This window comes from Lotus japonicus, chromosome 6 (assembly GCF_012489685.1).
Source record: "Lotus japonicus ecotype B-129 chromosome 6, LjGifu_v1.2".
Taxonomy (NCBI): domain Eukaryota; kingdom Viridiplantae; phylum Streptophyta; class Magnoliopsida; order Fabales; family Fabaceae; genus Lotus; species Lotus japonicus.
Genome location: NC_080046.1, coordinates 55825971 through 55843866, shown reverse-complemented (window position 1 = coordinate 55843866; position 17896 = coordinate 55825971). Strand labels below are relative to the sequence as shown.

At 36.6% G+C, this 17896-nt stretch overlaps 2 protein-coding genes across 2 annotated transcripts; one reads left to right on the top strand and one right to left on the bottom strand.

The window, feature by feature from the left end:
- Nucleotides 1-823: 823 nt before the first annotated feature.
- On the bottom strand, nucleotides 824-5552 carry LOC130722935 (LRR receptor-like serine/threonine-protein kinase GSO1). Its single transcript, XM_057573824.1, has 2 exons — nucleotides 1451-5552; nucleotides 824-1326 (listed from the first exon to the last, which is right to left on the bottom strand). The coding sequence occupies exons 1-2, from the start codon at nucleotides 4869-4871 to the stop codon at nucleotides 953-955; spliced, it is 3795 nt and encodes a 1264-aa protein (XP_057429807.1). The 5' UTR covers nucleotides 4872-5552; the 3' UTR covers nucleotides 824-952.
- An 11656-nt stretch (nucleotides 5553-17208) lies between these two features.
- Nucleotides 17209-17583, top strand: LOC130725604 (CLAVATA3/ESR (CLE)-related protein TDIF-like). Its single transcript, XM_057576819.1, has one exon. The coding sequence runs from the start codon at nucleotides 17209-17211 to the stop codon at nucleotides 17581-17583; it is 375 nt and encodes a 124-aa protein (XP_057432802.1).
- Nucleotides 17584-17896: the final 313 nt, after the last annotated feature.

The following is a 17896-nucleotide window of genomic DNA, read 5'->3' as shown; positions in this document are numbered from 1 at the left end:
CACACTAGTGGGTAGTTAACTATTGATATGCTCTCCTCTTTGACCAATGTGGATGACGATCTACCTAGAATACATTGTGTTTACTGTTTAGAGATCAATGTATAACTCTTTGAAGACTAACTGGATTTGGTAAATGAAAACATTGCAGGGCTTCAAGCATTGAGAGTAAATTAAGTCATCCAATGGCAACTGCACTAGTGGACTATGAAATGTTGCACTCTATTAAACCACTCTGTTTTCCAGAGGATGTCCACATGCATAGGCAATAGCATATGCAATTTTCACTTGATACATCTACTTAAGCTAGAATAATCTTATGTTAGTTGATCTACGCACTTGGTGGTGCTGCTTGCATTGATAGAGTTGTTGATTGATATGTGTATGTATAGTAAAGGGTTTGAATTTTACATATTAATTAGAGACAATTGTTAGGTTATGCCATGTTGTAAAAGTATTAGACTAAATTTGAAGATTATTTAGTTGATGTTGTTCATGAAATTTTTTATATTTCATCTCTATTTAAGTTTGAAAATCTATGTACCGCTGGAAGGTGAGTCCTACGGGTCTTTCTAATTTGCTAGTGTTGCATCATGTCTCAGCATTATAACCACAAGGTAAAGTGATAAGATTTGATAAAACATGACTTAACCCATTACAAAAACATAATTGATCGCATAGTCTTGCATCTAAGCTTACATGGATACAGTGTTTTGTTTTTCTTTTCTCTTCAGTATTGATTTCAATTGTTAATTATGAAATATTAGGTGATGATAAAACGGAAAATTTGCAATTTCAAACTTCATTGTTAAGAGCATTCTTGGAATGAAACATACTGACTGAAATGCTACAATTAATCACACAAAATCAAACACACGAGTATACCAGATAAACAAGTGGAAACATATGGCATGTATGGCCAATTTTAGTTGCTTGCTAGAACTCTAAAATAACATCAAATATCCCTGCCTTTCTCTTCAATCTTCTCAAAGTTCACCTTTTTGTTCTTAGCCACATGCACAAGAAGATCACTCACTTGCCTTGATGAAGGCCTCTCTTGTGGTGCAGTTTTTGTGCACTGAACAGCTATCTCAAGAACTTGGAATGCAGCAAACTCCTCACCAGGTAAAAGAGGTTTCAACTCAGGATCTATCACTCCCTCACGCGCAGTTCCTTCCATGTCAATGTGCATCTCTACCCACCTCACCATGTCCATGCCTGCTCCAAAACCTGCATCAGTTGGCATCCTACCACTTACAAGCTCCATAAGCACAATCCCCATGCTGTACACATCAGTCTTCTCTGTTGCCTTCAGTGTGTATGCATACTCTGGACATAAGCAAATGTGAAACATGTGTTAGTTAACATTTAAACTAAACAAAGCGCAAACCTGAGTAACATTACAAGAACAGTTCAATAATTCAATTCAATAAAACAAAACTAAGACAATTACCTGGGGCTATGTAACCATAAGACCCTGCAAAGCAAGAAGTTGACTCAGTATTAGAGTCATTATTCTCAATGAGTGATTTTGCTAGTCCAAAATCTCCCAAGTGTGCATCCATTCTGGAATCTAGTAATATGTTGCTGGATTTGATGTCTCTATGAATGATCTTTGGCACACAATCATGATGAAGGTACTCCACTCCTTGAGCTAATCCAAGAGCAATATTGAACCTCGTGTCCCAATCTAGACCCTTCTTCTTTGCTCTGAGAGGATTTCCATGAAGCCAATCCCATACACTCCCATTCTCCATGTACTCATATATCAGCAGATTCCAACCAGTTCCTCCTTTGTTCCTATTGCTGCAACAACCTAACAGTTTCACCAGATGTCTATGCCTGATCCTCCCCAATGTCTTAACTTCTCTCATGAAACTCTTGTGTAACAGATACTCATCTTTCCATGAAATCTTCTTGGCAGCCACAGTTTCTCCAGTGGGAAATTCAACTCTATAGACTGTCCCAGAACCTCCCGCACCAACTATGAAGTCATCACTCAAATTGTTTGTGGCAGCTGTGACGTCTTCCCACCTGAAATCAATTTTTCCAGCAGCACTTAGAAGGAATGGTGGTTGTTTCTTTGCTTGTGATGAAGAGGAGGAGGAGAAAGCACGACCGAATTCACTGCCTTTCCAAAGAAAATCTTGCTTGTTTTTCTTGAACATAGTCACTGCAAGTACTAGTAGTGCAATTGCAAATAAAGTAGAAATGGCAGAAACTATGACCACTGATATCTGACTTAAGCCTGATGGCTTATTGCCGGGATTGCAGGGCCCAAGAGAGGCTCCACAAAGATGAAGGTTCCCTTCAAACATGCCACGTGGCCAGCGAGAGAATCGCTTATCCAATTCACCTTCAAGGTTATTGTAAGAGATATTAAACTTCACCAAGCTCCCCATTTCACTGTCACTAGGTGATAGAGAAACTTTTCCAGTGAGTTGATTGTGCGAAAGATCAAGTGCTTCCAAGTTTGAAAGCAAGTTAAGTGAAGATGGGATGTGACCAGAGAGATTATTGTTACTCAGGTCTAAAATGGTTCGGAGATCTTTAAGATTACCAATCTCAGGCGGTATCTCACCACTAAAGCTATTCCCGGATAGTTGGAGCTCTCGAAAATTTGTCCCTGGCTCTCTATTCGTCCCCAACTTACCTATTGAATGAGGGATTGGTCCAAAGAATTGATTATGATCAAGTCTGAGAATTTCAAGGGATTCAAGATCACCAATATCATCCGAGAGAGTTCCATTAAGAGAATTGTTACTCAAAGACAGAAACATCAACTTGGGTAGTTTGAATAAGCCTTGTGGAAGAGGACCAGAAAATTGATTGAAAGAGAGATCAAGCTCTACCAATAGAGGCAATTTTCCAAGCCATGATGGCATGTGCCCAGCAAGAAGGTTGTTTTTTAAATGAATGACCAATAGGTAACTACACAAAGAAAGCTCATCTGGTACTTGTCCTATAAGTGAATTCATAGAGAGGTCTAACAATGACAGTTTAGTGATTTTTCCCAATGTCCTTGGGATTTGACCAGAAAGCTTGTTATTACCTAATCTTAGCCTGTCAAGTGAGGGTGAGTTTCCCAGTTGAGAGGGGATTTCACCTTCAAATGCATTATTTGAGACATCAAAAGAAAGAAACTTCCGAGAGCTACACAATGGAACCAAACTACCATTGAGACTGTTATTTGAAAGATTCACTCTTGTCAAGTTTGCTAGATTAATAAGTTGGTGAGGAAGGCTACCTTCAAGAGAATTGTTGTAGAGCATTAACTGCTGCAAGGCTCTGAGGGATCCAAATGTTGCAGGAATACCACCTGAGAGATAGTTATCTGCCAAATCCAGTATAGTCAGATTATGACAATTACCAAGGGTAGTGGGAATCTCACCTACAAGATCATTCTGCCTAAGGTGAAGAAAGCTCAACTCTTTCAATCTCCCAATAGTGTTGGGAATCTTCCCAGTGAAATTGTTCCCAAAGAAATCAATCATCTGCAAACTTGAACAATTGCCAATCTCCAAAGGTATGTTCCCTGATAACATGTTGTCATAGAGATAAAGTATTTGCAGCTTCTCAAGCTTCCCAATCTCTCTAGGCAGAGGACCCTGCAAGTGGTTGTAATACAATCCAAGACCCTCCAAGTTTGTGAGGTTTCCTATGAAGGGAGAGATTGAACCAACCAAACTGTTGTTGCAAAGCAAGAGATGAGTTAGCCTCTTCAACCCATAAACTTCAAGTGGTATTGTTCCACTGAGAGAATTGTTGCACAAGTCAAGCTGTTTCAGTGAATGGCATTGACCCAACTCAACTGGGATTTCACCCTCTAGTCCATTCTCTGATATCAACAATTGCTCCAAACTAGTTGCATTGGAACATATGGTCCTTGGAATAGTCCCAGAGAGTCGATTCCAAGAGAGAACAAGGGACTGTAACTGGCCTAAGTTGCCTAACTCCACTGGAATTCTTCCACTGAGCATGTTCATGGACAAGTCAAGAGTTTGAAGCTTACCCAGTTGAGCTAGTGATGATGGAACAACACCCTCAAGCTGGTTCCCCTGTAAATTCAGATAAAGAAGTTCAGTGAGTTTCCCGAGTTGACTCGGAATCTCCCCTGTTAAGCTGTTGTTGGCAAGGTTGAGAGTTTGGAGTTTCCTGAGCTGACCAAGTTCACTCGGGATCGAGCCATTGAGGCCATTATTTGCAGCAGTGAAGGTGGTGAGGCTTGAGCAGCTCCCAAGTTCAGTTGGAATCGGACCAGTCAACTCATTGTACTGCAGGATCAAATCTTCTAACTCAGTGAGTTTCCCGAGTTGAGATGGAATAGAACCGGTGAGGCTGCATGAAGCTAAACCAAGCCTAACGAGATTAACCAGATTACCAAGTGACGCGGGAATCACACCAGTGAGGTCATTGTCACCGATTAGCAGAACTCGGAGACTCAGTAGTGAGCCTAACTCGGTGGGAATGTGACCACTGAGCTGGTTGGAGTGGAGAACCAGAGACTCCAACGAAGAGAGGTTGGAGAGGGTAGGAGGAATGGTGCCATTGAGAAGGTTCGAAGAGAGATCAAGGTGGAGCAGAGTTTGCAAACCACCGAGTGAGGGTGATATTGATCCACTGAGTGACGAGTCAGACAGGTCGAGTCCGACCACCACCTTGTTCTTCACTCCACCACATGATACCCCTCTCCAAGTACAATAATCAGTGTTGTTCTCTGACCAAGTACTCAGAACATTCTCAGGGTCTTCCAGAAATGATGTTTTAACCTCCAAAAGGACTTTCAAAGTGCTTTCATTGTCTAAACCATAACAAGAAAAGTACAACAGGAACAGCATAGCAAGTGCTGAATTCATCCTCATTGTTGCAGCCATTTTTGGTTACTACAGATTACAGAATGAAACTGAGAATTTGTTTTGGTGCAAAGTGATGCAGTTAATGAGGAGGCAAATTAATTATGAAGGCAAGTGCAAATTTATGAGGTTTGTTGGAATGAGGTGGTGGTTGTTCTTGGACTGTGAGAAGAAAAAGCAGAGAGTTTTTTCAGCTTAGGAAAAAAGGATTCATGTGAGTGATTCATCATTCATGTACATGTTTCTCTAGAAATTTGTAAGATGTAAGCAGGTTGATTGGTTCATCATGCATGGCATGGCAATGGCATTGCTTAACAAAGCATATATAAATGAAAACGCGACTGTGTCAGTCTCAGTCACTCATAGAGTCATAGTAGTTGCCAACTTGCTATTAGCATATATTGCATGTCATTAATGTTGAGTCATGAATGTTCAGTCATTCAATGCAGAGTGAAGAGATAAGCTGAGTGTTGAGAAAGTCAAAACTTGTCAGAAAATAGCATGGGAAATATAAGAAAAGTTAATAAAGTGAACTAATTAATATCATAGAGATCACTTGTAGGAATTACTACTACACAAGACAGAGATTGAATATGAGAAAAGAAAGATGAAGTCATGAAGATTTCGAGTTAGAGGAGAAATATAGAGTTGTTGGGTGCGAATGAGACTGAGAGAACTTGTGTGATTTTTGAGTGAATGATGCCCCTCAAGTGTTGATGCTCACAAGTTCCTCCATCAGCTTAGAAAATACTCTCGACTTCTTTAATCGTGTGAAATATCGGTCAAGTTAGTTACTGTGATCGTGATTGAGAAAACGATGTCAAGATTAACTTAATTGACATTTTACATAATTAGAGACAATTAGAGACTGAAAGGTATTTTTTCTTTCAGGAATAAACTTATTAGCCGCGTCCAACACTTTCAAGAATCAATTTCACCCCTCAATCATGGTTTTTCATTGTTTCTCAAGTAACATGAAGTAGACCCCAAGAGAAAGCGAGCAGCTCAAATTCCCTTTATAAATATTGTTTGCATTATGGAATATTACATTTGTACTTTCTATGCTTTACAAAGTCAATTGAGTCCCCACACAGCATTGTCATATCCCACGCAAGCCACGAAAATTGTTCAATTCCATCGTAGTACTCATTATGCAGTTCTTCAAGAAACGCGTATTTCCAACAGATAAAACAGAGCAAATTTAAGAACTATGTGTAGTTTATGCAGGAGTGTAAAATTAGGATTACTTTAATTTCTATGTTCCTATCAGTGTTGTTTTTTTGTCAATCTTATTGGTTTGATCTACCAAACCAAGATGTCATTTTGCAGTGTTGCGTTTTCGGATGGTTGCATGGTATTTCTGAATTCTTTTTTCTGTTTGCCAACTCAATAATGTCACTAGGTCCTGAATAATTAATGATCGAATTTTTCTAAGCTAATGTTTCTTAAACTCTTTGGCTTTGTTATGTCTACGTAGCTAAAAGTCTATACACCTTGCAAATTTTATTTGGATGGATAAGTCAATCATTAATTTTTAATGCTATCTTTTGGAATTACTCTGCCCATCTAATTCCAAGACTTTCATTTAATTAATCCCAGAACATGCAATATCTGCAAAAGGGATTCAATAATGCTAGAGGTTTTTTTATTTTGAACTAATAATGCTAGAGGTTAAGCCCACATAATTAAGAGCTAAGATAGTAGTAAAACATGGGGTTAAGCATCATATTGGTCCCTGTCTTTGTGTCGCCGTCGGATGTAAGTCCCTTACCGGAAAAGTTATTGTAAATGATCCTCGTCTTTGAATTTTTTTTTTGGAGCGGATCCTCGCCGGAGGTTGGAGCTCCGGCGAATGCTGAAATGGCATGCTGATTGGGTTTATTGAGGTGATGTGGATTTAAAAAAAAAATTAAATTTTAAAAAAAATAACCACATCATCAGAAACTTTAATTTATTTAAAACAATAAAAACAATTATCAAAACTAACCCTAATTTAATTAACAAAAACAAATTTCCCTCAAATTAACCCTATATCATCTTCATCAAAACCAACCCCATGTTCATCTTTATCAACTACTCTACTGCTAGAAATCAAAAGAATCATAACAAAAACCCTCATCGTGCCACTCCCAACGGCATATCCTCACCAAACACAATTTCTCTTCCTAGATCTGTCTCCACTGCCACATGTACGATTTCTCCGTCTAACTCGCCGATAACTGCCGCGAGTTCGGCGCTCTGAACCTGATGTGCATGCACAGGAACACGGAGAAGATGTCTTCTTCTTCTCGTAACCTAATTCACCACGAAGATGTTCATCTGGGTCATCTCTCTCCGTCGCTGATTCGGACTTCCTCTCCTTCTCTTTCTCTCGATCTGGACCCTCTGTTGACTTGTTGGGGTTACGGGTTGGGGTTTGGGGGTGAGGTTGCAGGTGGGTGAGGGTGAGGGTGAGGGTGAGGGTGAAGGTGAAGGTGAGGTTGGAGTTTGGGGGTGAGGGTGAGGGTGAGGTTGCAGGTGGGTGAGGGTGAGGGTGAGGGTGAGGGTGAGGTTGCGGGATGCGGGTTGGGGTTTGGGGGTGAGGGTGAGGTTGCAGGTGGGTGAGGGTTGAAATTGGGTGAGGCCGTGAACCCTCACGGGCCGTGAGGGTTGGGTTGCAGGTGGGTGTGGGTGAGGGTGAGGGTGAGGTGAGGCTACAGGTCTAAGAGATCAAAGAAGGAGAAGAAGCACAAGACAATTTTGGAGTTGCATTTTTCTGGGTTAGAATGATGAAGATGGACCAGTAGAGTGGATGATGAAGATAATGAAGAGTTTTTTTTGTTACAGTTCAGTTTTATTTTTTTTGTTAAAGAGATATTGAAGGGTTTAATTTAGTGACAAATGTTTTTTGTGGTTCTGGGTTTCGATTTAATGTTTCAAGTGGCAGAGTTGAGTTAGTGTGTTGATTTCCCCTGTTACTTGCTTCTGCGTGTTTTGGTTTGGCCCTGTATATACTCTTTGTAAATTCTGGGTTGTTATGCCTAGCATCACCATTTATATATTCTTTTTGGCTGATAAGAAAAAAGCATGGTGCTTCCATTTTCAGAACCTGGGTTTTGTTTCTTGTTGGTTTATTCCAGAATTTGAAGAGCAAAAGCATAGATAATAATATTTTTCATGAAGATCTATGATGCCAGAAGAAGAAGAAGAAGAAAGAATGAGAACCCTAATTTGATTGGGAATTTGGGTTAATTGGGGGAAATTAATTTTGTTAATTAGATTAGGGTTAGATTTGTTAATAGGTTTTATTTTTGTTAGTTGGGTTAAATTATCTGATGTGTTATTTAATTTTTTATTATTTAATTTTTTTTAAATCCATGTCAGCATGATTAATACAGTCAGCATGCCAAATCATTACTCGCCGGAGGTCCGGACTCCGGCGAGGACCTGCTCCAAACGGTTTACAAAGAAGAGGATCTTTTTCAATAATTTTTCCGGCGAGGAACCTACATCAGACGGCGACACAAAGACAGGGACCAATATGATGCTTAACCCTAAAACATGCTATCAATTTCAACAAAATAGTGTATCGGAAATGGACGTGTTTCAAGATAACTATGAAAATCACTTATCTCTTCCATGCATTGCATTGGCACGTGATCCCTTTTTTTTTTTCTTTTCTTGCTGTCACTTGCAAAAATAAGGCAATCAATAAATTAATGGAATTGTGACTCTCTTATTAGACGCTGCTATATATCGAATCAAACCATTAAATAAACAAAAAGTGAAATTAATGATTGAAATACCATTAATTTTTTATGGAATGCATTCAAATTTGTGCATTAGTATGCATCAAGTATGGTGAAATCAAAGTCTGCAAGTAAAATATAATAGGGAATGTTTTAAAACTTTACATGGATGCAATAATGCTGGAAATTGAGATCGGTATTGTAAGGCTAGAATAAGAGAAAAAAAGCTGATGGCAAACCCTGAAACTGGCCATATGGGCTTAATTCCACGAGCTTGGGCTTCAACCAATAATATATATATATATCCCATTCTCCTTGACCAAAAACAAATATACACCCCATTCTATGTTTTTGGATACAAGCATAAAGATCATATATTAAATTATTTTAGACCTTTCTCACTTAAATTTTTTCAATTTCACCCAAATAAAAATTTAAGATTTTCCTTCTTTTTTGAACTCTAATTTCATATTGTACAAAATCTTTTGTTTTTTCTTAAAAGTGTTAACTTGTTCGGAACACAGTGACAGTCTCTTCCAACAAATGACTTTCTTAGAGTTTAATTTGAACTTGTGATTCCATCATTACAAGATTTAGTTTCCCAGACGAATAACTTATTAATTCAATCTTAGTCAACCCCTCGCCTACCACAATTTATTAACTTTTTTACTATAAACCTTTTAAAAATATCCCAATCCTTAATCCATCACAAATCCAAATATTCAAACAACGAATTGAACATTTATGGAAATGTTTTCCCTGGGATCACTCTGCGTGAATAAAGTGATACGGACTTGGTATCCAAAGTAGTATTTGAAAGGTCAATTTCCAATGGTCCAAACTCCAAACAAAATTAAGGGTCAATATCATTCATCCTCAATTTCTCAAAATGATCCCCATCATTTTCTCTGTATCTCCCATAGTAACGTTCGTCTTCTTCTTTCAAAATTCAAGTAAGCAACTACAAAGTTGACTCTCACACTCCACTCACCCAACTGTCTCTTTCCTCTTGTTAGACACCGTCGTACCCTGTGGTATATATGTTCATCAATCATCATATGAAACTTCCATGCTTAAATGCATACTTACCGGGTCATATCTTTCTTTGATTGTTTGTCTAGAAGAAAATCTAGTGGTTGCTTCCTTTGATCACGACTTCAAATTTGGTTCATCTTATGAAACTGCCATGCATACTGATTTGGACTTTGAAATTTTGGCCAATTCAATCATGTTAAATTTGGGCATGTTTGTGATTAATTTAAACTTAAAATTTCACTCTCCGGTTCACTTATTGAACATTGTAGTCTATCGTGACTTGTGAGGCCTTGGTAAAACATTTTTCCAAGTCCAAGGATTATTTACTCAACATGAATAAGAGGTTTAATGCGAATTTGTGCCGAAACAAGAACAATAACAATGTTTCCCTCGATTTGCAGGGAATTGTGAATTCCTTGGCGGAACTTTATTAGCTGCAGGCGAGTGTCGTGATAGATTTTCAACAATTCTCAGAGGAGATACATACTTATCGAAGATAGTGACCCCACAAACATTTGGTGTATTTTAACACCAAGATTGTCAAAAATGGGGTCACATATACAATCAAGTGCAAGATGTTGCCTTATGTATTCAAGAAATCAACGATGACTTGGTTCACTACACGTACAATCAACGAGATTTATAGTGAACTTCAATGAGTTATCGAGCAAACTTTTGTGGTAGTTCTCAGCTTAGGTTTAAAAGGTTGCACCGACAACTTTAGTTAACATCAATAACCTACATAGACCGTAAAGAAGTACATGGGGCGATTTAATAGGTTGTTTGCTCATGTTGAAGATTGAATGTCAGTTGTACGTGCCACTGGCATTGAAGATGGAGAAGATAAGACGTTTGGGGGTAAGATAAGAGTCAAAGTCATCGATAAATCCAACATGCATCATTATTTATCTCAGTGTTCAACTCACCCGCCAATACATTAAATTTTTTGACACATGCAAAAACGTTAATTTTTTAACGAATAGAAACCGAATGACTAAAAGTGCAAACGACAAGAATCGTTAGGACTTGCTCGTTTGCTGTTTGCATATTCACCCAAATATGGGACAAAAATGCAATTAAGCTTAATTTTCACGTCACCCACCTTACTTAACTTTGTGTACACCACCGCCCAAATTATATCCACTGTTGACTGCCTTCCTTTTTGGTTTTAAGGGGACTCATCATGGCTTTAATATCTTTCTGACTTTGATGTGTTAACGAGACTCAGCTGAAATGCTTTGTGTATGGCCAAAAAATGTTTGTCAAACCAGAAAGATAAAAAAGAAACTGCTTGTCTGCCTTCAAAGAAGCAAACAAAGTGCCCTTAATTAACTGGCTAGACAATTAGCCATGAATTGGCTGGAGCTGTCCATTAACTATGAAATGGCTTAATTAGCTGTGCGATTTAGCTTCGACAATTGAATTAGCTATGAAAATTTAGCTGCGAATTTAGCTAAGGATTTGCTACGCTTCATAATTAACTATGAAATTAGCTACTATGGTGTTTGGATCTTGCCAACATTGGGCTGTGAAACACAGAGACAAAGATAGGGACTTCGCAATTCGAATTGAATATATGGAATTAAATTAAAGACAGTAAAAATTGTGAGACAGAAATAGAAGTGGTCCTGCAAACTAAGGTCGTGCCATTTAGCAATTTTCATAAAATTAAGGCCTGTTTTTCCTAGCATCTTCTATAAGCAAACAAGAAATGGAGGTTAGCTAGGACCTCGAGTTCCTATTTTATTTTATTTTTTGAAAAGCATAATTAAGCGTGCCTAATTTATTTTTTAAAGGTAATTTCCACGAGAGACAATCTTAATCGAGCTGAGAACATTTATATCATGATAAGATTAATTTTGAGTTTTTTTTCCCTCCACAAGACTCGAACTCAAAACTTTACTTAAGAAAAATCAAGTATGTACACTTGAACTAATCACGCGTTAATATTCATGTCAAAGATCAAGCGACACACATGTTTACTTAAATTCAATGTTGATGGGTTGACTAGAAGGTCTCCGAGCGTAAGTGGCATGGAAGGGTGCTAAGGAATGAGGTGCACCTTCCTGTCACCTGGTGATGGGGTACTTTTCATAAGGCACGAGTAATCTATGGGCTTATGAAGCGGAAGTGAAGGCAATTCTGAAAGCCCTTCTCTTCTACAAATGATAGTTGAATATCAACATTTAGTTCTACTTATATTATTGAATCGCTTAATGGACAATTAAGACACATTAATATAGCTTCTGATCTATAAAACGTTTTTGTCGAATGTACTTGTTGCCTCATGACCCACTGTCTTCTTCTTCGTGAAAAATTGAAATAATCAAAATGCATGCAACAGCATTTTCCCTCATAATCTAAGCCATCGCAGCCACCTGCAGTAACTAGCAATGCCTCAAGAATCATAAATAAAATGAAAATAATGCTAGGTTTGTGGGATCAAATTGAACGAGTAACAACTAGTTTTGTGCCTTGTTCACCATTGAGATTGAGATCAGTACTCTCCTTTCTCTGGTCCCTTTCGTTTTGTTAGTGTGTAATCTAAGATTTCTTTAACTCAAGTGTGTGTGTGTCATTCCCATATGCAGGGGCTCTCTTTGGTCCCCTTCACAGATAGCTACGTATGGATGCTCCCGACCGTGAGTTCCCTGTCTTATATAAGATTGTGATTTGTGACCAACCTTATTAACAAACTTTTTCTCACTTTTCTTGAGTTCACACATCACACACTTTTTTTTTTCAAAAAAATATGGTGGATTCCCTTTTTCATATTGGAAATTCCCGTCCACACACTTTTTTTTAAGTAGCTTCAAATATTAAGAAAATTAATTAAACGGGCGTTGGGCCAATACATCAGTCTTGACAAAGGAAAAAAGACTCGGAGGAATCTCTTCCACCAAAACAAAGTTGAAATACGTAACACTAGAAATTAAACCTGTGCGTTGCACGGGCTTATTTTTAAGTTTTTCTAATTATATATCTTTGTAAAACATACATAATTTTGTTTAAAGGTAAACTAATTATTAAATGAAAGAAGATTAAGAGTATATAAATATATTAAATGTAATAATATTGACAAAATTCATTATTTAACAATATATTTAACAAAATAATACATTTGTGGCCAAGGACAAAAAAAAGTATATTGTGCATATATTTTATCTTACTCAATAATATTTTCATCCTTTTGGCGAATTATTCTCAACAATAATATATTTTTTGTTGTAACATTTTTATTGTGAATTATTTTCTTCTTAGATAAAATGCCACTTACATAATTTGTGGTAAGAGCTATCCATGGGATAAGGGATTTGGTATCGATGTGATTGCTTCTTGTAAGTATTTTTCATCTATTATTATCCATTCTTCTATATGTTTGATAATTAATCTTTTACCATTGCGCCTTCCTATGACTGGATTAATGTTCATGAGTAACATAATTAATATTCCTATTTTTAGATGCATACAATATTTTAGATATCCTATTAAATATCAAGATCTTAAGAACTTCACCGAATACATGAATTCTTGTTCGATTATATTATGTTTTCCTTTATCCATCTCACACGAACTCTTGTAATAATATTTTGTCCCTTAAATCATATGAATAATATAACACTTGATGTAATAGAATATGAGACAATTCATGCCTTGACATAACCCTTGCATATGAAAAAAAAACTATATATATATATATATATATATATATATATATTGAAATCGCTAGGGAGCGTATCAAGTGAGAACAATGTTTATTGTGAGAGATGAGAGCATTAAATCGTGACAATTTGATCTAAGATCAATGGTCAATATTAAAATATAATGATCACGATTTAATGCTCTCATCTCTCACGATAAACATTGCTCTCACTTGATACGCTCCCAAAATCGCTAATCGGAAAAGAAATAAATATCAAAAGAGAAGTAAGAAAATAGAGTAATAGAAAAGAACCATATCCTTGACGTAAGATGAATTTGAAAAACAAGATTGCTATAAGCAAAAAAATAAATAACAATTGACTTAGTATCTTGTACATACCAAAACATAGTAAGCTCCCATGGCAACCCTATAGTGCATTTGGTCCATAAAAATCTGAGTATAATTATTTACTGAAAGCAAAAAAGGTGAGCATATAAAAGTATACAATCAAACTCTTCTTTTAGATATATTATAGAGAAAGAGTCATTTGCGACACAAAATACTCCAAATATCAAAATGTAATGTACTGATATTTTAATTCTATGTTTATTCATGGGTCATTACTTTTAATTTTGGGCAACAAAATTTACAATCCAAATAATGTCACAGCACTATGAAGGGGATGTATATATATATATATATATATATATATATATATATATAATAGTAGCATATATACATGTTTTGATGAAGATATTAAGTATGAAAAGTGAAAAAGAACATCATATCAATACTCAAAGACAAAGATTTGAATAAAACTCAATCCTATTTGAATAAAATCCATATTGTTGCTTTGGATCTTTGCTCAAACACCTTTGTAAGTACGTTGCAACGATCATCAAACCATATGGTCTTATTGTCTGCTTAAACTGATCAGGCTCCATTTCATCAAACAATCTATATCACTCCTCATGAAACCTAAATTTGGCAATAACATAATTCTAAAAGTGAAAAAAACTTATGATTAGAAGCCATATTTGAGGGTTGAATGCAGTAAAAAAAATTCAAATTATTTGGGGGGCGAAATCAAGATAGAAGAATTTCTTTTCTATACTAATTAATTAGTAGCAGAGCTTTAATTTAATTCTTCTTGTGTTTCCAGTATGATACATGCTTTGAGCATTCAAGAGAGATGGTCATTGAACCTGCTACTGCTTCTTCTTTCTCCTGAAATTAAAATGACCGGTAAATTGATAAGAGGACAGAGGGGACAACTGGTACCATGTGTTACACTGTGTAAGTGAATCGTCTTTATCCTAAAATTAAAATGGTGAATTGAGTAGAGGGTAGACAAACCGTGTATGAAAAACAGCTTGAATATTATACAAATAATTGACAACGCAAGTTGAGAAGGGGATGAATAGAAACATGAAGAATTGGCAATTGATATAATTAGCTTAAATAGCATGAGAGTGAGAATAATAAGAATTTTTGAAGACGGAAGGATTGGTTGGAGTTTCAATTATTATTATTACTTCGTATTAATTATTTTTTTTCATAAGCGGAGTTTCAATTATATGGAAATCCAACCCCATTCTCAATGGCCATAGAGTAGTGGAAGAAGAAAAGACTCACCTCTAAGAATGAGCTATTCATTAACGGATAATGGAGAATGGAAGTTTTTCATTTTTAATTTATTCTTAAAGCAATTAAATTTATAAAATTTCAAAATCCTTTTAGAAATTGATTATTTTAAAATGGTGGTTACAGGAAATCAAGAGTTTTAGTTTATTGTATTTAAATGAGCATGACAATGATCTTATATCACATAACTTATTTTTATTTATATCACATAACTTATTTAATGCTAAACATTTCTTTTGCAATAAGCAATTTTTTTAGTAGTCATACAATCACTTTAAGCAAAGTCACAAATACATAAAGATATAGATAGATAGATATTGATAGATATAATTTTTTTATTTTAAATTTTTTTTATCTAAATTATTTATTAATAAATATTTAATATTTAATTTTAATTTTTAATATTTATCAAATGCAAAGCCCAAGTCAATTTTAAGTTTATGAATGTTGTTATTTTATTTTAGTAGTTGAATAGTTTTATAATTTTTTTTCAGTTTTTAATATATTTAATATTTTTTTATTTTTTAATATATTTAATATAAATGTATGAGAGCTTTATGATTTAATGCATTTAATACATGCAAAACCTCAAGTCTCCTTTACATATATATATAGATATAGATTTCCTAGCCAAAAGGTTTGCAGCTTCATTGCTGGGCCTACAAAAAACAAAAACACAAAGGAATAAAAAACTAAGGTAAGAAGGCCGAAACTTCCATGCCTCCAAGCGCATTTTGTGAGTCAGCGTGAAGGTTTTCGATGGCAACATGTATGTTGCGGGAGGTTGTGCGCTCTGTTTTCTTTCGGGTGAAGGAGATCTATATGGATCCAACGTTATTTCTTCTTCTTGAACTCGAAATCCATGTGGTGTTTTGTGTTCCATTGGTGAGTGATTGAATCAATTGGTTTGTGTGGTGTTCTTTGTTGGCATTGGCAGATGATTGAATCGAACAAAAAAAGGGATGATTAAAATCACTAGTGTTCTCTGATTGTGCACTTTGTGATTCGCGTCAAACAAAAAGGGTTTTCTTTGATTGAATCCACATTTTAGGGTTTTGGGGGGAATACAGGAAAATGGTATTTCTAGGGTGAGATATGCATGATCGGAGAAGATGATCGCATGATTGAGTTGTGTGGCGGTGATATGATGGGGTGGTATAATGGGGAAGTTGGTGGTGAACATCAGGCCACAAAACAAAATGGAATAGTGGTAAAACGTGTTTCTGGCGGTTAAAAACCCCCACAAAACTTAGTGCCGCCCAAGTGTCTATGAATCTTTTTCCGGAATGATAATGATGAATCCGTGATTCAATTTAATAAATATTATAAATAAGTAAGAAAATTGAAAATTTTCACAATCATTTATTAGCTAGTCCCTATTTGTATTTAGGCTTAATTGCACTTTTGGTCCCCCAACTATTACCTTCCTGTGAAAATCGTCCCAAACTTTAAAATTAGCAAAAAAACGTCCTCCAACTATACATGTCGTTGCACTTTTGGTCTGTCATTTGCCTTCCGTGAAAAAACTAACGTGAGAAGTTGATGTGACTTCCTCACACGTGTCTCACGTGACTTTCTTCAGAGAGCTTGATGACTGGACAAGTCACATGCTTCTCACGTGACTCTAAAAGGGTTCAATGGTGAAGAAGACGATGGAGGAGGGAGATGACCGTTGGAGCCTTTCAGAGTCACGTGAGAAGCATGTGACTTGTCCAGTCATCAAGCTCTCTGAAGAAAGTCACGTGAGACACGTGTGAGGGAGCCACATCAGCTTCTCACGTTAGTTTTCTCACGGAAGGCAAACGGCAGACCAAAAGTGCAACGACATATATAGTTGGAGGACGTTTTTTTGCTAATTTTGAAGTTTGGGGATGATTTTTGCAAGAAGGCAATAATTGGGGGACCAAAAGTGCAATTAAGCCTTGTATTTAAAATTTTCATGGCTAGGCTTAAGAGGACAGAACATGCACGTTGATAAAGGTTCGTACCTAACAATCAACACAGCGTCAAAGGAGGGGTTTCACCAATCTACGCTTGTTGCTTTCCTCTTTTCATATGTCAGTCAGGACTCTCTCTCTCTATCTCACTGTGACTTGAACATCTTTATCATAATAATATAATAACCCTTACAGCTTAAGAGACTTCTATCCCCAGAACACATCATATTCACCTTGTCCCTTGAGAAAAAATCACAAAATTCACACACATACTCAACCAGTCAACCTTTTGTGGGTTTCCAACCTAGCAGGCTAGCAAGCTACTTTGGCTTCTTGAATGATTTGTATAAGGCACTTGTTGGTGGTTTTGCATGGCTGGTGATATTGCAGCATTTCCCTACTCCACCACTCGCATGACCCTCTTCTTCTTCTCTTTGCTCTTAGCTTCTCACTTCGCCATGGCTGTCCCTCAACGCGCTTTCTCTTCTTTAAGTACTTCTACAAAAGACAATAACACCAAGAAGAAGAACACTACTGTGGTAGCTGCAACTTCAGCTAGATCAGAAGAAGGAAGCACACAACAAAATCTCAAGACAACAAGTAGTGTCACGCCAAAGCAACCACTCAAAGGAATTAGAGAACACTCTCATCGAGCTCCACGGCCTCCAACGCAAAGGCGAAACAAGATCTTCAATGGCAGTGAGCATGAAGTCCCTAGTGGTCCAAACCCCATTTCAAACAGGTAAATATTCAATATCATCAGGGACAGAGAAAAAGGGCAGAAAATAAGATTATTGGTTTTAGTATTTTACAAACTTAGAGGTTTGTGGTTTAATTTTCAGGTTTTTTTATGGTATTTTCCCTCTTCCCTGATATATATTATTATCTTGTTGTTCATTTTTATCCATTTGCAAAGAATTGGTTTGGGGTGCTGTGGACTCAAATTAAGCATGCAGCTAGCAGTGATCTGAATATATGTGATGTGAGTTCAGGTCTGTTCATATGACACTAAACAGACCTGAACCACACGTACCTATCATTTAAACATGAGGATATGTG

Excerpts from the sequence above, each read along its gene's own strand:
- LOC130725604 (XM_057576819.1), top strand. The coding sequence starts at position 17,209 with ATGGCTGGTGATATTGCAGCATTTCCCTACTCCACCACTCGCATGACC.
- LOC130722935 (XM_057573824.1), bottom strand. The coding sequence starts at position 4,871 with ATGGCTGCAACAATGAGGATGAATTCAGCACTTGCTATGCTGTTCCTG. Across the intron at positions 1,327-1,450 it reads TTATGGTTACATAGCCCCAG|AGTATGCATACACACTGAAG; the intron begins GTAATTGTCTTA and ends GCTTATGTCCAG.